The sequence below is a fragment of the Saccostrea cucullata genome, unplaced genomic scaffold (assembly GCF_032062105.1).
Source record: "Saccostrea cucullata isolate Sc308-1 unplaced genomic scaffold, CSIRO_AGI_Scuc_v1 ctg2435, whole genome shotgun sequence".
In the NCBI taxonomy this organism is placed as follows: domain Eukaryota; kingdom Metazoa; phylum Mollusca; class Bivalvia; order Ostreida; family Ostreidae; genus Saccostrea; species Saccostrea cuccullata.
The window spans coordinates 20,255-45,093 of NW_026935446.1; the positions used below are offsets into that span (position 1 = coordinate 20,255).

Here is a 24,839-nt window from a genome sequence, read left to right on the forward strand (position 1 = left end):
AAAAATGTCTTATTTCATCATGTTCATTACATGTACCTGGGTTTTTTTTTTGCCGGTTAATAGGTGGTAATTAAATTTCATTCTTATATATTTTCATAAAGAGTTACCCAACATAATGATTAAAAGATAAGGAGAATAAGCTTTAAAATCAAATAAACAACGTTTAACATGGCTAAATTACACTTGAATTTGATGCGTTGAAAATATGCCAAAATTGTCATACGCCATGTTCACTAAATAATCGTTGTTTTCATATATTTGCATTCTTTGATGAGAACTCCTTTTCTCTAATAAATCACACATAGGTGGATGTAATTAAATTTACGAGATGTAATTAAATTTCATTCTTATATATTCATTCATAAAGATGATGAAGATACCCAACATAATGATTAAAAGATAAAGAGAATAAATCAGATTGGTGATCAATATCCAAAAGACAGGATGGTGGATCTAAAGGGAATGGGTTCCAATATTTTCCTTTGTTTATTGCATGGTTTTGAATTTCACATTTACCCCAGACAAATCAAAATGAGTTATTTGTAGGTTGATCTAATTAAGAGGCTTTATCTTTTTGATTATGGCTAATTGATTTCAAACAGTTTGCTTATAAGTCATGTGATATCATGGTCCAAAGTTATGAGTGGTGGATCCAAGGGGAGTTGATATTGAATTTTTAATTACTTATCATGCTTATTGTAGATCATCATGGCATATACTAATTATTATTGCACATTTATTTAAACATTTAAGTAACCTTTCTTTGTGTGATAAGTGATGGATCAAAGGCATGTATATTTCACCAGTAATTGTTTTGATAGTTGAGGTGGATCCAAGGGGGTGGATAGATATATTTTTAAATATTAAATTTTGTAATGTGTCAAAGGAATCAATAATGATCATGTGATGTTTATGGTTAATTGATTTTAAACATTTAACTTATATATCATGTGTGATCAAAATCTAAACTTATAAGTGGTGGATCCAAGGGGGTGGATATTAATCTTTTTTAAATATTTGTGGTGGGTGCAGGATCAAAGAATATTAATGATCAATGATTGTGGTTAATTTATATCAGACATTTAGCTTATATGTCATGTTTGATCATGATCTTAATTTTAAAGGGATGGGTCCAAGGGGGAGTGGATATTTATGTTATATAGTAGTTGTGGTTGATCCAAGGGGAGTGGATATTAATTTTAAATACATGTATTTGTGATGGGTAAAAGGATATTAATGATTATAGGCTTATAGCTAATTGATTTCAAACATTACGATTATATGTCATGTATGATCAAGATCTAAACTTATAAGTGGTGGATCCATGGGGAGTGGATATTAATTTTATTTTTTTTTTAAATATTTGTTGTGGATCAAAGGATATAAATGATTATGGCTAACTGATTTCAACATTAAGCTTATATGCCATGTGTGATCATGGTCTTAACTTACATTAGTGGTGGATCCTTGAGGAGTAAATTTTTTATTTTAAAATATTTGTGGTGGATCAAAGGATTTTTTTATTATAGTTTTTTAAAAAGAAGAATTGCTGTCCATCCAAGTGTATACAGAAGATTCCCACTAATGCAGTTTTTTCCATCAGGAAGCAGTTTTGGAAACTGGTCATTACTCAGCAGAATCAGGAGATTTCAGTATTGTATGCAAACAAAGATAAGACAGTGTCACTAGCACAAATTTAAGTCCCCTTTCGGTTGATTGTACTTTTTCTTAACAAATAAAAATCAGTATCTCAGACACTCCTCTTCTCTTGGCAAGTCATTTGGTTGAGTTTTCTCTGGCAATAGTATTTGTTTATGACCCTCACTTTAATTAAAATGGCTCTACAAAAGCAGTTTAACAATGGGTATATAATTTGAATTTGTATATAATTGAAGATAAAATGCTTCATAAAGGATATTCAGACATTGCATTCTTATCCCATTATTCCCATATCTGCTTATTTATTTATCCCATGGGATTAAAAATACCCAGTATTATGTACTTTGCAGGATTTTTAATCCTAAGAAGGGCAAATATGGGATTTTTAATCCTATGTCGCCTTTTATGGGAGAAAAAATCCCATGGGAGAAAAAATCCCTCAAAGATTTTTTTCTCCCATGGGATTTTGGTGGGATTTTTGGTGGGATGAAAAATCCCGCCATTCTCCCATGGGATTTTAGGTTTTGACAGAGGTTTATGAGAAAACTACTACAATGTGGAAGTTGAGATTGACATGATGAGGTCAGAATAAAAAATCCCACCAAAATATAGAAAAAAATCTAATGTAGGTCTTTTCGAAAGGGTACCTAAAAGTCCGGACTTTGTCGTGTCCGGACTTAAATGTCGCAGTGTTTTTGACTCTGCAAAAATCGCCGCTAGGGTCCCCGTGTGTTTACACAGACCAGCAGCAATAGCCTGTGGCTATATATAGCCACCGTCTAAAATGTCTGATTAAGAGGCATGTATTCATGTAGACATGTCCAATCAAAATCCTTCATTATATACTGTAACTTTACATCACAGCAGGTACTTCCTTTATCTTTCAGACACCCGTCTACAGAACTTTTTAACCTCGGCGCGAAAACGTGTATCAAAATACCCGTATATCAAAGCATTGCACGCGTGATGCAGCGCATGCAGACGGTAAGCTACCTCCACAATACCTCTCCAAAAGTCTGAGAAACTTAACCAAAATCGGGAGTCTAGCGACTCAAACATAAGTAGAGTAGCTCTAGGAACATAGCTGACCATGGCCACCATTGTCATTATAAGGAACATCCAAGTAAACCGATCGACCCTTTTTCGGAGATGTCGATAATGCTGCAGCGACTTTGTTTTACCTCGGACGTCTCTCATTTTGTCGAGGTCAAAGGAATTCCCTGTGGGACATTCTGGCAAAGTAGACATCTCCGATCCAACGAATCTTTTCTTATTGTTTCCTCGTCTGTCCAATGTCCAATCGGAATATTCTGAAATATCATCAGCTTGACAATTTTTTAAAGTCACGTTTTCTCGTTCGTTTAGCGAATCCACATCGAGACTTGATTCGAAATTAATTCTTCCCATTCTGCGTTTGGCGCTCAGTTTTCGTCTATTCTTTAAACGCGTTTGTCTGTAAATAGTTTTTCCTATCGAACAATAGATTATCATTAAAAGAAGAATGTTAATAAACACAAGGGATGCAATAGTAACGCTGTATATGACAGGTTCGTTGTTTAGCCACTTGCTCTGCCCACGTGAACAAATGTACCCAGTGACGTTATATACAGGACTTTCTATTGGTGTCATGTCGTAAAATAATGTAAATGGAAATGCGATAATAGCTGATATACATAACGCCACTGCTAAATACAGACGTCTGATTTTCAGATCCATCTGTTTCCCATGTGGTCTGCAAATTTTAAGGTATCTTTGAATAGCGATAGCAATCAAAATAAATGCTGAAAAAGACGCGATGCTTGAGCTGCCAAACCAATACAATTTACAAGGAATGAACAGACTTTCGTTGTCGCGAACATATGGAAAATACTGCAGCCAAGCTCCAAAGCAATTTAATGTCAATCCTAGGAGATCAGCAAAGGAAAGAAATGGAATAAAATAGCGATCGTCTCTAGAACTCTTCATCCGAAACAAGACGAACAAGACTACTGTTGGGTTAGCCACAGTTCCCACCACAAAACACAGCGCTAGAAATGCTGTTGCTGGGATAAAAACGAGGGCCATATGCCCGTTCCATTCCTCAAGTCGGGATTCCACAGTGTCATTATGGTCCATCTAAAATACATTTTTATACTGGTCAAATTTAACGACGAAGCATGGTCAGGACAAAGTTTGTTTTCTGTCCTGGTATAGAGCACCTTATCTATTAATTGACTTAGGTTTCGTCAGTAAGAAAACCTAGTCCTATATCTCCCAATATTATATGTAAGATGATGAGTATCTACTTTTTAGAAAAAAATCTTTCTGTATATGAGATGTCAGTTCCGCAAATTAAAGCTTTTTTGTACAGTAATTACAAAATAATGACGATTTTTATACCCCGGTAGTTTGTGTATTCCCCTGACATACAGGGAAAAATAAATTTTTAGCTAGAGTATATATATATTCTGTCTGAGACAAGATTTTCTGTCAACGTCCTTCTTTTTATTTTGAAGTGTTTTAACATTATCAATAATTGCAACAATAAAGTATTGATATATAAAGGTACTACAATATAAAATAAAATGAATATGAAGGCCATCATACCATCATTGTTATATATCCTCAAAAACTATTACTAAGCTGAATATTTCTCCCATACTACATGTATATGAACTGCTTGTGAGTATTAACAAACTGTTGATAATTTCCTCGATTGCATTCGTATTTTTCACGAGAGAACATTAGGTCTAAATGCATAATGCGGAAATTTCCTTTCGACAACATCACTCGGTGTTGTATGAGAAGTTTTTAGAGTTGCAGACCAAGAATGCTTTAAATTAGCATATTTTGCCCACCAAACGCAAAAGTTTAAGCAACTAAAGATACTCGTTAGTTAGACTCTCAATGCGGGACATGGAGGGGGATCTTTTGCATTATACGATAGAACAGAGTCGATTTTTGGACTTATGCCTAAGGGTAACACAAAGCATCCGATTATTTGACGGGTCCATTTTTCAGTACAGCACGTATAAATCAGGGAATACTTCTGATGCAAGCTAGGAAAACAACTGGTGCTAGGGCTTTCATACTTGAAAAGTGTATTCATTGTGAAAAGCCCTATGAACATGTATGAATACAGCTGTATATCTTTGACCTTAACCTTAGAGTTTTCTCACTTTAAAAAAAAACTTTAACCTTGGTCATAGCTTTTGAACAGGTAGAACTAGGGCTTTCATATTTGACATGTGTATTCCTTGTGACAGAGCTTTTCTTGGATACCAACAATTTTTACCTTTTGACTTTGATTGCATTTGAAAAACGTCAACCTTCGACTTTAGTAGCAATACGGGGACAGCAGTGTTTCACAAACACATCTTGTTTTATTCGAAAAATTACAAATATTATATGCTTATTTCTTAGAAATGGCTATTACATGTACATAAGTTGTAAAGTGTGAAAATAGCAAATCCTGAAAAAATGCCACGTTGTTAAATGAGAGAGCTATTTAACCGTATACAAACAAAATACAGTGAAAACTGTCTAATTCGACACTTAAGCAATCCATCACATTGTGAATTCCGAAGTTAAATTTCTGTCCCATTTCACTATTTTCCTTGTTTCTTTACAATGTGCAATCCGACACCTTGACTATTCTGACACAGGATTCGTCTCCAAGTACATCCCGGATTAGACAGGTTTCACTGTACATACCAGTATGATTTGTAGTTAATCTATAGTTTTAAAAAAAAGCTCCTTACACTGAAGTTTTTGGTCGGGAATCAGGATATACGCATCTACGTCTTTCACAACTATATTTTCATTCTAAGAGAAAATGTTTTAATGAAAACATTTTTTATCTTCTCTTTTCAAAGGACAAGATATTCTTTTTTGCTCCCCCCCCCAACCTGATTTGGGCTGTCTTTTAGAAAAATACAACGGTTTATCAATAAAAGATGTTGTAACCCGTGAAACAAAATTAGTATCAATTGGTTCTTAGTTATGGGATATACAGAGGTAACAGCTTTTCTGGCCAAGTTGTTCTTGAGAAGATTAAAAAAATAATTTCCTATAATATACCGTTATTTCATTTTAAAACTTGGATTGCCTATTGTGGTCCCGCCCTACCCCTGGGGGTCATGATTTGAACAATTTAAAATCTACACTAGCCCACAAAGCTTCCACATATGTTTCAGCTTTTATGGCCAAGTGGTTCTTGAGAGAAAAAAAAATTTAAAGATTTTTCCTTTATATTTCAATGTTAATCTTGGATTCCCTATTGTGGCCCCACCCTACCCCCGAGGGTCATGATTTGAACAATTTAAAATCTACACTACCCCAGGATGGTTCGACATAAGTTTCAGCTTTCATGTCCCAGTGGTTCTCGAGAAGATTTTTAATGACCCTACTTTAATTCTGTCTTTTCAAGATTATCTCTCATTGTATGTGAGGGACAATGTCCTTCATTTTAACAATTTAAACTTCCCTATTACCCAAAGAAACCTTTGTACCAAGTTTGGTTAAGCTTAGAACAGTGGTTCTTGAGAATAAGTTGAAACAAGAGGCCCACGGGCCTTATGGGTCACCTGAGTATCCCGTAACAACTTTCCAACAATTGAATTTGATTTGTGTTTTAATCCAGAGACCATGAAATTCACAATTTTGAAAGAGGCACCATTGCTTATAATAATTATACAATAAGCATGCTTATTTTGGAAACTTAATACCCAGAGGTAAATCAAAGTAACAAAGAGAAAATGCATTTCCACTTTCTAACCAGTTGTGCACCCCATCCTACAGGAACCCTTGACCCTGGGGCCACATATTTCAAAATTTTGGAAATTTTATCATCAATTTTATTTCATCATAAATTGCTGATTAATACCAAAAAGCAGATTTCAAAGCATTAATTTATTTTAAGAATATGTACCCTCCCCCCATCCTTCAAATACCTCTGACCCAGGGGCCCGGAAATTTTGAAAGAGGCAGCTTTCTTCATCATAAATATGTACTTAGATCATTGGCATAATATCCAGGGGCAAAGCAAAAGATTTTAAAAGAATTCATGCATTTTCAATATAAAAACATTAAAGCTCTGCCCTAACAGAAGAAGCCCTGATCAAGGGGCTCTAAAATTCACAAATCTCAAAGAGGCACCCTTTTCCCTCATAACTTTGTACATAGTTCATTTGTTCAATACCCAGGCGCAGAAAAGAATATTTTCAAAGAAAATTCATTTTCACTTTATAATCTTTAAAGCCCCGCCCTAGCTCTAGAACCCCTGACCCTGGGGCCATGAAATTCACAATTTTTAAAGAGACATTCTTGCTCATCATAACTGTACTTGGTTAGTTTATTTAATACACAGGAGCAGAAAAGAAGATTTTTGAAGAATTTATGCAATTTCATTCTATAATCAATAGAGCCCCGCCCTAACACCAGATCCACTGACCCTAGGGCCATGAAATTCACAATACAATTCTGAAAGAGGCATTCTTGCTCATCATAACTTTGTACTTGATTAGTTTATTTTATACCCAGGAGCAAAGAAGAAGATTTTCAAAGATTTTGTGCAATGTCACAACATAATCAATAGATTCCCACCCTTACACCAGAACCCCTGACCCAGGGGCCATGAATTTCACAATTTTGGTAGAGGCAGTCTTATTCAACATAACTAAATACTTGGTTAGTTTATTTTATTCCCAGGAGCAGAGAAGAAGATTTTCAAAGAATTTATGCAATTTCACTATACAATCAATAGAGCCGCGCCCTAGCACTAGAACCCCTGACCCAAGTGTCATGAATTTCAAAATTTTGGTAGAGGCAACCTTATTCAACATAACTGTGTACTTGGTTAGTTTATTTAATGCCCAGGAGCAGAGAAGAAGATTTTCAAAAATTTATGCATTTTCACTATATGATCTATTTAGCCCCGCCCCAGCATTAGAGCCCCTCACCCATGGGCCATGAATTTCACAATTTAGGTTGGGGACTCAATGCTGATTATAATCATGCCAACAGTTTGGCTGCTTGATGTCCAGGAGTAAAGAAGAAGATTTTTAAAGATTGCATTAATTTTAGTGCTTTTGGCCCCATCCCTCAGGTCCCAGGGGGCTGGGACCATGAAATTCATAATTTTTCTTCCCCTTCACCCATAGATGCTTTGTGCCAAATTTAGTTGAAATTGGTAGAGCGGTTGCAGAGAAGAAGCTGAAAATGTTCAAATGTTAACACACAAACACACAACGGAAGACGGACGACGACGGACGAAAACAGATGGCAATAGGTCACCTGAGTTTACTCAGTTGGCCTAAAAATGTTAAAAGTTTACGAACAGACGGACGGACAAAGGGTATCAGAAAAGCTCACTTGAGCTTTAAGCTCAGGTTAGCTAAATTTTCAAAGTTTATGACCCTGGTGATTCATGAACAGTGTCTCTCTAATGCAATCGTTGGAGACCGGGTCTTCCGACATTCTGATGGAATATTCCCATAATTTGTAAAGTTTTTTTTTAACATGTCCCATTGTTAGACCTGTTTTGTATTCTTTAGAAGCAAATTTATTCAAAAAGAAAAAAGTTTCTTGCTGTGGCTTTCAATATATCGATGACAATTTTTCAGTGAAAATTTGGTGGAATAGTTTTAAAAACACTTTATCTCTATGAGTATTTTATTAATTCCAAGTCACCCCTGCGTTAATTTGTTACATCTCACAGAACTAGAAGTAAAAGACAACTAAAGAGTCTGTCACATCTGTTTTATATTTAAATGTATCTAATTAAAAACGTACAAGGCAAACTAAAACTAAACATGTTGACTTCAATTATTCTCTTTTCAACTTCCCTTATGTATGTGACAAATACTTCCTTACTAAACGTATATGCCTCCTAGTTTATTGGATATATATATACACAAGAGCGTAAGCTGATGATACAAAGACATCAAAAATCTCATTTGAAAAAAACATATTGCAAATCTAATGGTCAATACAACTACAATGATTTTGTTTGCAGATACAATCTGCAGTGAAGTCGAATATTCATTAACGCCTTTAATAAAAACTGTTGAGTCATTAGTATCACACTGATTTTGTATATATTTATTATCCTTTTTATCGAACATAACAAAGAGCACACGATGGTTGTTTCAGGGCATGCTTACTTCTCCATGGCACTTGATTCTACCTTTCTCTTCGTCCTGCTCTCAAGTTTTATTAATAACTGGACTTTGAGCTTGATTGCTGTTCATCATCTTCACATTTCATCATCGAGAAGCCATGCACAAATACATTCAACTTTCACGCAGGCTATTCTTCTAAAAATCTTACCGTTCATTTTAGTTCAGTCGGTAGAGCACTCGCTAAATGTGATCGGGAGATCGTGAGTTCGAATCTCGGTCGCGACTGACCTAAGTTGATGCATTTTCAGCCTCAGACTTCCTTTTTGCTGGGTCTTCCTGATTGTTTTGTTGTCACTCAAATTGCTAAAAATTCACACAATCATATATTATGTCCTAAGATGTACACAATGTGCAAGAAATGTACCATAATGCAGTGGCGTAGCATCGTTTTTGAAAGTGGGGGGGCCAGGCAGAGAAAAAATTTTTTTACTTACCTGAAAAAAGTTGACACAAGTTCAAATATCCTATTAGGGGGGGGGGGGGGGGTGTAGGTAAACTTTAAACTTTTACTCAGTGTCAACTACTTTTAGTACCAAATTCTTCTACTACATTTTCGGTACATTTCTAAAAGTAGGGGGGACCCACCAGGCTTTCAATTCACATTTTCTATAGTGTAAGTTATGGGAAAAAAGTAGGCCCCCCCTGGCCCCCCCCGGATACACCCCCTGTAATGTATTGATCATCACAAAATGAAATCGAGATGCATGTGATATTTTAAAAAGGTAACCTTTAAGGAAAATGAGAAAAGCTTCTCTCTTACCTGGCACATTGTTTATTTTTGTCTACAGTTCAAACTAACTTTTGTCTCATCAAAAACTTTCAGTAAATACAAAACAAAAAAATGGCTTTCATTGCTACCTTTTGCAACATAATTATCAAGCCACGTCAATGTAAAAGATGAAGATAAAGAACAACTGTTACAATCAATCTCAAAAAATTCACAAACAATACAAATATTTGACGAAGGCATAGAACATGGGCCCCTGGAAATTCCAGAAGTGAGATCAGGTGTCTTGGAGGAGTAAGCATCCCCTGTTGACCGGTCACACTTAAGTTAAATCTTAAGGTAGATAACAGTGACCATTTAATAAAATGTTATGATAATTTTGTAATCCCATTAATTTGGACACTGTGTATCCTGTATTCTTGAAGCATCCTCGGTGGGCTCAGAATGTGTTCATTTAACAAGAGGCTAATGGGCCACAACGCTCACCTGAGTAAATTTAGCCATACTGTTCTTCACCAGATTCTCCCCCTTGTAATACCTACTGTGGCCCCAACCCTATATGCTTTGGGATCATGGTTTGGATGCTTCAAAAAGAGTTTCAGCCTTCCTGGTCCGGTAGTTCTTGAGAAAAAGATTTTAAAAGTTTTTTTCCTATATATTTCAATGTTAAACTTGGATCCCCTTTTGTGGCCCCACCCTACATCCAAGGGCCATGATTTGAATGAGTTGGAATCTACACTTCCCAAGGACGCTTCAACATAAGTTTTAGCTTTCCTGGCCCAGTGGTTCTTGAGAAGATATTTTAATGAACCCATACAATTTTCGTCTTTTCTTGATTATCTCCCTTTGGAAGGGGGGACGGCCCCTTCATTTTTAGCCGGGCTCATTGCTCGTAGAGCAATGCCCGGCTTTTGCTACGGTGTTCAACAGGAAATGCTGTTTCATCACCGCTTAATCAAATGTAGAATATAGTACGTTTGCGCAATCAACTTTGAGGCAATACAAACACAATTAAATTTTCAAAGTTATCTGAAATTGTCAAAAAATAATGATAATAATATACTTTCTACCGTGTTCTTCGATTAATTATTTGTTTAAAATATGCGAAAGGTTTTCATCAGGTATCCGTGTCTGCGTCATATTCTATAAATAAAGGTTTTTTCTATCAGGCTAAAACAAATGCGGGGCACATCATTGATGACTTGATATACGCTTTGATGCAAAACTCCCCGCTGAGGACACATCAGTATAATCGTTTGACCTTAATTAATTTTGCTGCATCAGTGTTTATTTACTTCTGTTGGTATATAAAACCCCGAAACGATAAAAGTGATAAATATTTTACGCTGTTCAATTCTAGCTACATTTTATTTAATTTTTAAAAAAAACTTTTTAATAATATATATTGCCATAGAGATATTATTGTGTGTAACATGTCTTCTAAATATCTGAACTTGTTTTAAACTGTCATCACGGTCTTTGTTCATTACCCTGTAAATGAGCCCGGATTTCATTATTTCTGAGTACTTTGATTACAATGTAAACTCCACTTCTGTTCTGATGGATAAGTTGTTATAAATTTAAGGAATTTCAACAACCACATAAAAAAGTAAGCATTTTAAAAATCCTATGGTCAATTCATTATCGTGGGTTATGACTGTGCCAAATTATATTGAAATCAATGAAAAGATATTACATAAAATTGTAGTCTCTGAGGAGTAACTGGTCTCAACATTTAACACTTGGATTGAAACTTTTATTCTGCACGGTGTGATACGGGTGATTTCCGAAAATCCATATCACATCGGACCGGCGGGCCGAAAATCCTTATCAAACCGGAAGTAACGTTTGTATAACGTTTAAAAGTCAATTTTCATAATAAATCTTTCTTCAATGACATTTATGGTCTAAATTTTTTTCAGTAACCTAAAATAGGCTCTATTAGATTTTAAAGAGAAATGTCACAAACAAGCACGAAATATTCATTGACCATATGTGAACTTGCATATTAAGTGGCAACATCAGTTCATTGAAATCATAAAAAATAATACTATTACATATATTATAGTAAATATACCGATTCTCGGTGTGATACGGGTTCCGAAAAGCCATATCAGTCATATCAAACCGGAAGTAACGTTTGTATTTAGTTTAAAAGTTCATTTACTTGATTTTATTAAAATATTCATATAAAATAATTCTTTAATGGCATCTGTGGTCTTAATTTTTTTCAGTTACCCAAACTTGGCTCTATTAGATTTTTATAGAAAATTGTAACTAACAAGCACAAACATTCTTCAACCACTATATGTGACCTCGCATATGAAGTTTTTTAAATATATGATAAATAGAATATTACATACTAAATCCATATCATTGTAAAAATGGAAACACCGTTCTTCGAAATCAAAACCGATATACAGAATTATGTATTATCTTAGTGTAGTGTACTTGTGTGCCAAATTATATTGAAATCAGACTAAAATTGTAGGAGGAGTAACTTTTTAATTAATTTTACAGAAATTTCTATTTTTAATTGGCAACATGTTTTTCAAAAAAAATTTACTATGCAAAGTTATTTTAGCAACAAAGAAATTTCTATTTTTAGTAAAAATGGCAACACCGTTCTTCGAAATCAAAACCGATATACAGTAGTGTAGTCTACTTGTGCGCCAAGTTATATTGAAATCAGACCAAAACTGTAGGAGGAGTAGCATTTTGAATGTTTTTCAAAGAAATTTCTATTTTTAGCAACCATGGCAACATCATTCATCGAAATCAAAAACCAATGCACTAAATTATGTATCTTAGTTTAATCTACTTGTGTGCCAAGTTATATTGAAATTAGACCAAAACTGTAGGAGGAGTAGCGTTTTAAAGGAATTTCAAAGAAATTTCTATTTTTAGAAACCTGGCAACACCGTTCATCGAAATAAAAAAACCCGACTTATTTTAGTCTACTTGAGTGCCAAGTTATATTGAAATCAGACCAAAACTGTAGGAGGAGTAGAGTTTTAAAGGAATTTCAAAGAAATTTCTATTTTTAGTAACCATGTCAACACCGTTCATCGAAATCAAAATCCGATGCAGTAAATATGTATCTTAATTTAGTCTATTTGTGTGCCGTTATACTGAAATCATACCAAAACTGTAGGAGGAGTGGCAGTTTGAAAAATTGTTTACAGACAGATGGACGGGCAACCCCTTATGGTCTCTGACCAGTAGAGCTAAAAAATTACTGGAGTATGTTAAATTGAGGAGTAATAATGATTCCTTTCTCACTGAACATTTATGCCTAATTCTACAACTTAAATAGGCCTACTTAAATCATACTTTTAAATTTCCCAATATCAAGGAAGGCAATATTATCCTCAAAATAGAATTTTGTATTTGTAACAGAGAACCAACCTGTATCCTGATAAATGTGTAAAACTAAAGAGACATTGTGCACTTCAAAAACATATTTTACAGAAAATAAATACACGAAAACAACACGTTTCTGGTCAAATGCAGCTAAATTGACAATGCATAATTTCATAGAAACTACAGAGGCAATTCTGAAGAATTTGAAAATTAAATTAAATGCTGTCATAAGGAAGAAATGCCCAAAGGTAAGTTCCTGCATAAGTCCCTATAAACGTTCGCTAGCTTCCCAGTACCCGGGTACCAAATAAGTCACAAAAGATTTCTTAATTTCATAGATGTATACTTTATTGATTGAGCATAAATTGCACATGCACTGAAAAAAAATAACTAGTAAAATTCAATAAAAAAAACTTGTTAATTTACTGTCCATACAATCACAACTTTAATAGTAGTTTTTACTAGGAATTGGGTACATTTACTATGTACATATAACATTATAGGAAATCTAGAATTTATATGTAACTTTCACTAGGTACATTGTATCTCTACAACCCCCGCTCCACACCTTCTACTCACTATCTTAGCCAGTAAACAAAATTATTCTTAATCAAGACGAACGCTTCATGATGCACACTGGTTAATACCTAATTAACTAGGTATTTCTCATACTATGAAAACATAGATACTAAATGCTCGTGCCCCCTTGGTGAAATGCTTGATGACCTTTTTTGTCCCCCGCTTTCGCGAAAGCGAGGGGACATTAAATCTCATTCGTCTGTCCGTCTGTCAGTCTGTCCGTCACAAAAACTTTAACCTTGCCCATAACTTTTGATTTAGTAGAGTTATGACTTTCATATTTCACATGTGTATTCCTTGTGACAAGACCTTTCTTTGGGTACCACCAAATTTGACCTTTTGACCTTGACCTTGGAGTTTGACCCACTTTTACACAGAAATTTCAAACTTTTACTTTGGCCACAACTTTTGAATGGAAGGTACTAGGACTTTCATTTTTCACAAATATATTGTTTGTGGCAAGACCTTTCATTGGATACCAACAACCTTGACCTTTTGACCTTGGAGATTTACGTACTTATGAAAAAACGTTAACCTTGACCATAAGTTTTTAACGGTAAGAACTAAGGCTTTTGTACTTCACATATGTAATCCTTGTGAGAAGACCTTTTATTGGATACCAAGAACTTTTACCCTTTGACCTTGACCTTGGAGTTTTAACTACTTTTTAAAAACTTTAACCTTGGTCACAACTTTTAAACAGTAGATACTAGGACTTTTACATTTCACATATGTATTTCTTTTGCAAGACATTTTATTGGATACCAACAACCTTGACCTTTTGACCTTGACCTTGGAGATTTACATACTTATGAAAAAACTTTTACCTTGACCATAACTTTTGAACGGTGAGGGCTAGGGCTTTCGTATTTCACATATGTAATCTTTTTGAGAAGACCTTTCATTGGATACCAACAACTTTTACCCTTTGACCTTGACATTGGAGTTTTAACTACTTTTAAAAAAACTTTAACTTTGGTCACAACTTTTGAACGGTAGATACTAGGACTTTTATATTTCACATATGTATTCTTTGTGACAAGTCTTTTCATTGGATATCAAACATTCTGAAATTTTGACCTTGACCTTAAAGATTTACATTCTTATGTAAAAACTTGACGACAACTTTTGAACGGTAAGAGCTAGGGCTTTCATACTTCACATATGTAATCCTTGTGAGAAAACCTTTCATCAACAACTTTGACCCTTTGATCTTGACCTTGGAGTTGACCTACTCTTGAAAAACGTTAACTTTGGCCATAACTTTTTAACGGTCAGGATAAGGGTTTTCATCCTTCAAAAAAATCAACTTCAATGATAATTTCTAAGAATTGACTAATGAAATGATGTTCAAATTAGACACAATATGTCATAGAAATAACATTCCACCAACAAAGACACCGAAAGCGGGGGACCACAATTCTTTGAATTTGCTTGTTGTGCTTATCGGTAATTAATAGTACCCACAACTGAAAATTTATGGCTGTGTCCCTCCCCCTTTCAACTTAAATTGCTTCCTAGGGGCCTGTTTCTTTCAATGCAGATAAGCATTTGACTATATACTATTGGCCTCATATCAGTAGTTTAAATAATAAATTCATCATTAGTCTGAAATAAAATATTTTGATAAGATTATATTTATTTAAAGTCGGATAAATCAAAAGGAAATTAAACATTATTTTCCAACTTTTGATGAAGTAAATTATGTTTATAGAAGAAGGAGTTTCCAAAAAATGTTTCTGTCAGGAAGAAGAAGAAAAATCATCATAAATTGGAATTCAAAATATTATTTTCTGACCCCAATAAAGTGATTCTACAGGTAAATCGAAAATTCCAAGACCTTTATTGCAAAGACCAAGTATACACAACGGTATCTTCTCACTTAGCCAACATTTTGAAACAAGAGGCCCATGGGCCACATCGCTCACCTGAGTAAATTTGGTCATTCCGTCATTTAACAGGTTTCCCTCTTTGTAATACATAGCTTGACCTTGACAATCTCAAAGGGTCAAGATTCAAACAATTTAGAATTTACACTACCCCAGGATGCTTCCACATAAGTTTCAATTTTTTTAGTTCAGTGGTTTAAGTTCTTGAGAAGAAGATCTTTTAAAGTTTTTTTTCCTATATAATTCTATGTAAAACTTGGATTCCCTACTGTGGCCCCGCCCTACCCCATGATTTGAACAATTAAGAATATACACTACCCCAGGTTGCTATTTTCTAATATAAAGTTCTGTGTCTTCTTCCTTTAAAATATACATACAAATTAAAACAAAACTGTTCATTACATAGTTTTCCAACAAAATTCTGTTTCAAAAACTTCACATACAAGGAAGTGTTGATTTTAATGACCACTTTGTAAAAAAGAGACCTTTTTTTTTTTTATTTTGTGTACTTTATTTTAGAAAATACTACATGTGCAACACCTGATATAAGTGAATTGTTTGCAAATTCTAGAATGAGTTGAATAAGTGGGTAAATTGGCCCTGTTTGCTCTTCTTCCATCATTTGCTTTTTACCAGTACATGTATAATTATGTTTAAGGGCCAAGGAAGGCACACTATATTCATTGACTGGAGTGCTAAATCCCTGCCAATGTAAATTAAAAGCTGTCATAAAAACAGGAAATATATGATTAACAATATCACTGGAAGGTGGTAAATTGTCAATACAGCTGATGTGCTCGTGCTTAAAATTGTCCTCTCTGTTAGAAATCATGCGAGAACAATTATGAAATTCATTCCCTAACCATGTGCCCAAAACAGTCAAAAACTTCAGTTTGTTTCTTGATATATGGAGATCACTTTCTGGTTCATTCACTCCAAATTCAGAATCTTTCATTTTATCGAAACAAAACTTCAGGAAGTTGAAGTCAACGCCAAAATCTTCATTACGGGAGTTTACATGAAAGTTAAGAAGTTTTAGGATGGTTAGACATATTTCTAAGTGGGCCCCAGTTGGAAGAAGATTGTGTAAAACCTCTTGAATTAAATGCTGCATCTTATCCCATGATAAAACTGTTGGATGAACCATATCTTCTTCGATTATTGCTGTAGAATTTTCATTGATCACCTTTGTACATGTTGAATGTTGACATCACATTTATTCTCCATTCCACAAAACTTACATTTAAGCATTCTGATACAAAGATTAGGTTCTATGTTCTTTTTATTGTTTTTTGGAAGTCAGAATTACTGCAACTAAGTCCTTTTGAACAACTGCTATGTATATTTCCTGCATGACATGAAATAGAACAGCTGTGTTTAGTTTCAGTATCTAAAGCTGACTCAGTATTTGCATCAATAATTTTACAGCTCACCTTTTTCAAGCATAATATGTCAGTTTCCTTTCCATCCTCTTTTTCCTTTTCAGAATGACTAACGGGGAATAAGTTCTGACTACTCATTTCTTTATTTTTATTTTTCCTTACTGAACTTTTGGGATTGTTCACACTACAAGTTCTACATATCAGTTTCTGAGAACATCCATCACAACATTCATATTGAATTTCCTTTCTCTTTTGATTCTTTATGCATTTACTTCTTGTGAAGTCCAGATTACCTGCTTTTTCACTAGTACAACTGATCTTTTTTTCATTGAAAATATAACAGTCTCCTATTTGATAATAAAAAAGCTCTCTAGTGTTGAAGATTTTCACATGTTGGTTTAGTTTTTCTTGTGCTGAAGAGCATTTGTTTTCAATGACTTTTTCTGATATTACTGAGCCTTCACTTTATTGGTTTTCATTTTGATCCATTGTATCTATATGCTTCAGTTTGAAAGGTTCGTGATTTTTTCCATTAGAGATTTATCTAATGTCACATCTATATTATCAAAGGGTAGACGTTCTTCCTCATAAAATTTCACCCATAGGCGCTGGAATGAAAAAAAGACGGCACCAGTCAAACTGTTTAAAATAAAAATCTTCCAATAGCAAAGAGGGTTACAGAAAAACTCTTTCAGGGCTAATTCAACTATTCAAGTCCTTTAGATTAAATTCACTTTAAAATATTTGTAATACAAGAAGCATTCGTTAAACAACATCTAGCAAAGCAATTCATTCATATGATTACTGGACATGTTCTATGATATTCAAAATATATTTCAAATTGATTTTTTTTAAATACACCACACTAGCTTAAGAACCCTATTAAGAGTATACGTCGATAAACAATACAGAGATCACCTAAAATAATGTTCTCTTCAAGTAAGGCAAAGTCCCTCTGACATTTAACTAATAATCTAGGAGTGTACATCTCAAGATGCAACATTTATGTAATTTTGATCTAAAGAGAGCTTGCGATTACTTTGGAAAAGACTTATCCTAAATTTTAAAACCAGTCACTGCTCCAGAAAATAAAATTCAAATTCAGCATCTGAAGCAAGTTTGAGAATGTTCATCCTTTGATGCATCAGCCATGCAAATTTGGTTCACTACTTTGTGTGTTATTAACACATTCAATTTGATACCTGTATACTGGGTATTTTCACAGACTTCTTTTTTAATTAGAAGGGTATAGCCTCACTAAGTGATGTGGAATACAACTCAAAACAGACCTAATATACTAGACGTGTTTCATGGTAGTAAATTACTAAATTTTTTTTTAATCAATTTAATATTTTTAATTAAAGTTAGTTTTTTAAGTCAATTTTATTTTTCATAACTTCTATAAGGAACAAATTGAACTTCGTTTAAATTACTGAGCATATTAAATTTTTACACAGGGGCATCAGCAAGTATTTCACATTGTTTTTTGTCCCCACCAATTCCACATGATTTGAATTAACTTGAATCAACTAAGGATGCTTACATATTTCTTTGACTTATTGTAGCTTTTTTCCCTGCAAGTTTGAACTTTCATTCTGGCCCCAATCTATCCCTAGGGGTCATGATTTGAAAAAACCTTTATCCACACTACCTGAGGATGCTTCCATATAAGTATGACCAATCATGGCTTTGTTGTTCTTAAGAAGATTTTTAACAACATTTTCCTTTATATTTCTATGTAAAACTTTGAGCCTCTATTGTGGCTCCACCCTACCCCCGTGGGTCATGAATTGAGCAAACTTGAATCTACACTACCTGAGGATACTCCTACAAATAAGAGCCTCGGTTAACGTCCCTACGCTCCTTATATACCTCGGACTCTTACATCCGAAGGCCATTTTCTAGGGAAATTCTATAAGCCCGTGATCTGAAACAACCGGAAGCCCGTGAAGTCAAGTACACAAAAACTGCATACGTCATTTTTACTTTCGCTTTTAAATTGCAGCCGCGCTATCGACAGTCATTTGAAAGTGATAAGTCTATGTGTAAATATCTTAAATGGCAGAGAGGATAACAGGGTTTAGATTAGAAAGTAAAGATGAAAATTGTATTCGAGGTTGGGTATTGTCAGAGGAAATCCTTCAGCAAGTTATTTAAGCACATTCAATAAGCACGGGATGTCAATTTGTATCGTGGTAAGTAAAATTTGTTTTAAAGTATCCTTATTTGGTGGGGGTGTTCTTTTTGTAAAATATGCCCATATATTGGATAAACCTAATCTATTTAATAGATTAACTTGTAGTTATGTTTTATAAATAAATGACATTCATAGGCGTCGGAAGCAAATTGAAAAGGGGGGGGCTAAATCAACAAAAAAGTATACACAATATTTAACCCCCCCCCCCCCCCCGCTTCCAAAGCCTTTGCATGTTTTTTACAAATACTGTAGAATTTAAGCAATTTTGGACGGAAATAATGAACTTTTATTAGAATATGCCCATATTTCTTTTTTTACATCTACTGTAGAATTTTAGCAATTTTGGACGGATACTAGGCCTACTAAACAGAGTACGATAGATTACTTTAGAGTACGCTAGAAAAATTATGTTATGCAATTAAATTGTTTATTTATGTAAGTACAACTTTATCAAACAATATTATGGACTTATAATTCAATATTTGTTTCAAATATTGTTTTAGCGATATTTTGACAAGAAAATAACATCCATAATTCAACGTACATGTATTATAATAAAGATTACTAATACCCCAATCTCGATTACTATTTTGTTTCAAACTTACTTACTAAAGACTTATATCTCAATTTTATCGAATATTAAATTAATTGCATGTGTAAATATTTTGTACATTCACAATGAGACATTTCAACATGTTTCAATTAAATTAGATCGGGGTCAAACGATAAACCGTAACTTGAATTCAAACATTGAAATAATTCCTAAAATAAAGAAAACATACAAACTTTATTTAAAATGTATATTCAATATGTTAAACTAAAGTAGAAAAACATACAAAAAGTAGTTTAATTGCATTAAATTATCAAATATTACTAGCGTACTCTAAACCAGGCTGAAGCTAGCAGCCAATAACAGCAGCCACTAAGCGCGTAGAAGCTAGCAGCCAATAAGGAAATTCATCAAAGAACTGAGAGTACTCAGACGCAGTACTGTTTTTAATACTTTATTTTAGATAATTAATGGTTAATGATTAGAAAATTAATGCAACAATTACTTACATAATAAATCAGATACTCAGAGGCAGTAAGGCTCACCTGAACAAAAAAATTATTCTTTTTAAAACTGAAAAATAAGAAATAAATTACTTTATCATCTTTATCCAATTGAACAAACAAGCACTAGGAAATGGTTAACTCCTTCAGGAAGAATCCCTTTTAAACTCCTTCAGGGACCTTAAGATTATGTCAGGGCCAATTAGCTAACCTGAAATTTGATTAATATAATGATTGTAAACCGAAATACCGGTATGGCACAAGTGTAAACTATGTTGAAGTATGTTTCGAACATTATTACTGGGACAACTTAATGAATCTATAAGACTATAAATTACCACTATCACTAATAAGTGGTGGTGGTGCCACCAAGTGGTTCCAAAAGCATTTTTGATATTACAGGCAGGTATTATACCCATGATTTATAAAGTGATCAACATTACTAGGGCAAGATAGAAGGGCCCAAGGATTATTATTTCCTGCTATCAGAAGGGGCTTTAGCGGTACCACCAGGTGGTGCCAAGTGCAGGGTCATATTTCAAGCAATCATTCGTCATCAATTATTGGCCCACTTAAACTAACTAACTTTCACTGAGGAAGAGTTAAGGGTCTTAGGAAGAATCCCTTGTCAACGTTTCAAGAAGTCCCAGGGACCGGAAAGGGCCAGTTATGTACTCTGAACTTTGGCTGTTTTGCAATATGTACCAAAAATGCCATGAAAGATCAGCTATTAAAAGCCTTGTCTTTGAAATGATCACCAAATGATTAATAAGGCAAGATAGAGGGGCTCTTGGGCTATCATTTTCCACTTTCAGAATAGGGCTCTAGTGGCACTACCAAGTAGAATGGGGTTGTAGTGGCACCACTTGGTGGTGCCAAGTGCGTGGGGCATATTTCCAGCATTCATATTTTCTTCATTGTCGGCCTCCAGAACAAACTAACACTGGGGATGGGTAAGGGGCCTTAGGGGGTATCCCTTGACAGATTTCTGTAGGGTCCTAGGGGCTGGAAGGGTCCAGTTAGCTAACCTGAACTTTGATGTTTTTCATCATTGTACATTGGGAAACGGGAAAAGGGCAGTTATTATACGCCTTATCCTTGAAGTGTTCATCAAATGATTATTGGGGCAAGGTAGAGGGGCCCTAGGGCTATCATTTCCCACTTTCAGAATGGGGCTGTATTGGCACCACTTAGTGATGCCAAGTGCGTGGGGCATATCTCAAGCATTCATTTGTCCTGCATTATTGGGCACGTGAACCAACTATCACCGGGGATGGGTTAAGGGTCCTAGGGGGTACCCCCTGTCAAAGTTTCCATATGTCCAGGGGCTTGGAAGGGCCTGTTAGCTAACCTGAACTTTGAGGTTTTTCAACATTGTACATGTATATTGTGAAACGGAAAAAGGTCAGCTATTATACGCCTTATCTTTGAAGTTTTTACCAAATGATTACTGGGGCGATGTAGAGGGGCCCTAGAGCTATCATTTCCCACTTTCAAAATGGGGCTTTAGTGGTACCCCTAAGTGGTGCCAAGTGTGTGGATATATTTCAAGCATTCATTTGTGCTGCTTTATTGGGCACCTAAATCAACTATCACCGAGGATGGGTTAAGGGTCTTAGAGGTTATCCCCTGATTATTCCCGTTTCACAATATACAATGATGAAAAATATCAAAGATCAGGTTAGCTAACCGACCCTACCCAGCCCCTGGGACTTTTTGAAACTTTGTCAGGGGATACCCCCTAAGACCCTTTACCCATCCCCAGTGAAAGATGGTACAGGTTCCCAGAAATGGTGGACAAATGAATGCTTGAAATATGCCCCAGCACTTGGCACCACTTGGTGGTGCCACTACAGCCCCATTTTGAAGGTGGGAAATGATAGCCCTAGGACCCCTCTACCTTGTCCCAATAATCATTTGGTGAACACTTCAAAGATAAGGCGTATAATAGCTGACCTTTTCCCGTTTCACAATATGCAATGATGAAAAAACATCAAAGTTCAGGTTAGCTGACCGGCCTTTCCCAGCCCCTGGGACCCTTTGAAACTTTGACAGGAGATACCCCCAAAGACCCTTAACCCATCCCCAGTGAAAGATGGTTCAGGTTCCCAGAACTGGAGGACAAATGAATGCTTGAAATATGCCCCACGCACTTGGCAACACTTGGTGGTGCCACTACAGCCCCATTTTGAAGGTTGGAAATGATAGCCCTCGGACCCCTCTACCTTGCACCAATAATTTGGTGAACACTTCAAAGATTAGGCGTATGATAGCTGACCTTTTCCCGTTTCACAAGATGCAATGATAAAAAAAACATCGAAGTTCAGGTTAGCTGACCGGCCTTTCCCAGCCCCTAGGACCCTTTCAAACTTTGTTAGAAGATACCCCCTAAGATCCTTAACCCATCCCCAGTGAATAATGGTTCAGGTTCCCAGAAATGGAGGACAAATGAATGCTTGAAATATGCCCCACGCACTGGGCACCACCAAGTGGTGCCACTACAGCCCCATTTTGAAGGTGGGAAATGATAGCCCTCGGACCGCTCTACCTTGTCCCAATAATCATTTGGTGAACACTTCAAAGATAAGGCGTATAATAGCTGACCTTTTCCCGTTTCACAATATGCAATGATGAAAAAACATCAAAGTTCAGGTTAGCTGACCGGCCTTTCCCAGCCCCTGGGACCCTTTCAAACTTTGACAGGAGATACCCCCTAAGACCCTTAACCCATCCCCAGTGAATGATGGTTCAGGTTCCCAGAAATGGAGGACAAATGAATGCTTGAAATATGCCCCACGCACTTGGCACCACTTGGTGGTGCCACTACAGCCCCATTTTGAAGGTGGGAAATGATAGTCCTAGGGCCCCTCTACCTTGCCCCAATAATCATTTGGTGAACACTTCAAAGATAAGGCGTATAATAGCTGACCTATTCCCGTTTCACAATATACAATGAAGAAAAGCATCAAAGTTCAGGTTAGCTAACCGACCCTACCCAGCCCCTGGGACTTTTTGAAACTTTGTCAGGGGATACCCCCTAAGACCCTTAACCCATCCCCAGTGAAAGATGGTTCAGGTTCCCAGAAATGGAGGACAAATGAATGCTTGAAATATGCCCCAGCCGCTTGGCACCACCAAGTGGTGTGGTGCCACTACAGCCCTATTTTGAAGGTGGGAAATGATAGTCCTAGGGCCCCTCTACCTAGCCCCGGTAATCATTTGGTGAACACTTCAAAGATTAGGCGTATAATGGCTGACCTATTCCCGTTTCACAATATACAATGATGAAAAATATCAAAGATAAGGTTAGCTAACCGACCCTACCCAGCCCCTGGGACTTTTTGAAACTTTGTCAGGGGATACCCCCTAAGACCCTTAACCCATCCCCAGTGAAAGATGGTTCAGGTTCCCAGAAATGGAGGACAAATGAATGCTTGAAATATGCCCCCGTACGCACTCGGCACCACTTGGTGATGCCACTACAGTCCCATTTTGAAGGTGGGAAATGATAGCCCTAGGACCCCTCTACCTTGCCCCAATAATCATTTGGTGAACACTTGAAAGATAAGGGGTATAATATATGACTTTTTTCTGTTTTCAATATGCAATTATAAAAAAAACAGCAAAGTTCAGGTAAGCTTGCTGGCCCTTTCCAGACCCTGGGACTCTACAGAACTCTGTCAAAGGATATCCCCCCTAAGATCCTGAACCCATTCTAGTGATAGTTTGTCCAGGTGCACAATAATACATGGCAAATGAATGCTTGAAATATGCCCCAGCCACTTGGCGGTACCACTACAGCCCCATTTTGAAAGTGGGAAATGATATCCGTAAAAGCCCTCTACCTTGCCCCAATAATCACTGGTTGACTCTTCCAAGAATAGCTGTTCTCTAATGGGTTTTTTTTTCCGGATATAATGTAAAAGCCAACGTCCAGGTTTGCCTACTAGCCCTTTGTGGTCCCTGGGACCCTTTGAAAGGTTGACATAAGCAGCATACACAGAGATGATTTTCTATCAACACTGCGTAATGTTGCCTATTCTACAACAGTAGAAGAATATGATTTGGCTGAAGAAAAGTTGAGGAGCTGCCATTGGTTCAAACAACCATTGCAGAAATATATTGAAAACAAATGGTTGTCTGTGAAAGAGGTTTGTATATATTAATGTACTATACATTAACACTATCCATTTGTATTTCACTTGAGCTGTAGCCTCAATTGAGCCTTTCTGATCACATTTTGTCTGTCGTCCGTCTGTCTGCCAAGCTGTCTGTCCATCTGTCTGTAAACTTTTTACATTTTTTGACTTCTTGGGAACAACTGGTCCAATTTCAACTAAACTTGCCACAAAGTATCCTTGGGTAAAAGGAATTCAATTTTGTTCAAAATATGAGCCATGCTGTTTTCCAAGAGGTGATTAATAAAAATTAGCGAAAAGACTTTGTCTTTAAAATCTTGTTCTCCAGAACCACAGGACCAGGAAAGATGAAACTTAAAGGGAAACATCCTGAGGAAGTGTTTTTATATTTTTTTCAAATTATGACCCCCCGGGGATAAGGCTGAGTCAAAGGCTATTTTAAGTCATATTTATATTAAAGCAATTCCTTTAATTAAAGTTTATTCAAATAATGATCTCTGGGGTAGAGATGTCAGCTACAATTGGGATCAAATTTTTACAACGGAATTTATATTAAAATCTTTTTTATTATTTTCAAGATCAACAAAGACATTTGTCGTATAGACAATTCACAGGAAGCATCTTCGGTAGTTTGAAATTCTAGTATATTCCCTCTCTGTAAGTCTATGGGCTTTGGCAATTTTTTTTTCTA

General features: G+C 35.7%; 2 protein-coding genes across 3 annotated transcripts; both read right to left on the reverse strand.

Annotated features, from left to right (window-relative positions):
* Positions 1–2,359: 2,359 nt before the first annotated feature.
* LOC134242897 (uncharacterized) lies at positions 2,360–9,160 on the reverse strand. Of its 2 annotated transcripts, none has more exons than XM_062725101.1 (2): positions 8,968–9,160; positions 2,360–3,774 (listed from the first exon to the last, which is right to left on the reverse strand). In XM_062725101.1, the coding sequence occupies exon 2, from the start codon at positions 3,772–3,774 to the stop codon at positions 2,536–2,538; it is 1,239 nt and encodes a 412-aa protein (XP_062581085.1). In that variant the 5' UTR covers positions 8,968–9,160; the 3' UTR covers positions 2,360–2,535. The 2 variants fall into 2 exon arrangements, with proteins under 2 accessions (XP_062581085.1, XP_062581084.1); XM_062725100.1 differs by lacking the exon at positions 8,968–9,160 and adding an exon at positions 4,246–4,622.
* A 6,637-nt stretch (positions 9,161–15,797) lies between these two features.
* Positions 15,798–18,766, reverse strand: LOC134242898 (uncharacterized). The gene is made up of 2 exons (XM_062725102.1): positions 18,575–18,766; positions 15,798–17,367 (listed from the first exon to the last, which is right to left on the reverse strand). The coding sequence occupies exon 2, from the start codon at positions 16,522–16,524 to the stop codon at positions 15,874–15,876; it is 651 nt and encodes a 216-aa protein (XP_062581086.1). The 5' UTR covers positions 16,525–17,367; positions 18,575–18,766; the 3' UTR covers positions 15,798–15,873.
* Between the last annotated feature and the right edge of the window lie 6,073 nt (positions 18,767–24,839).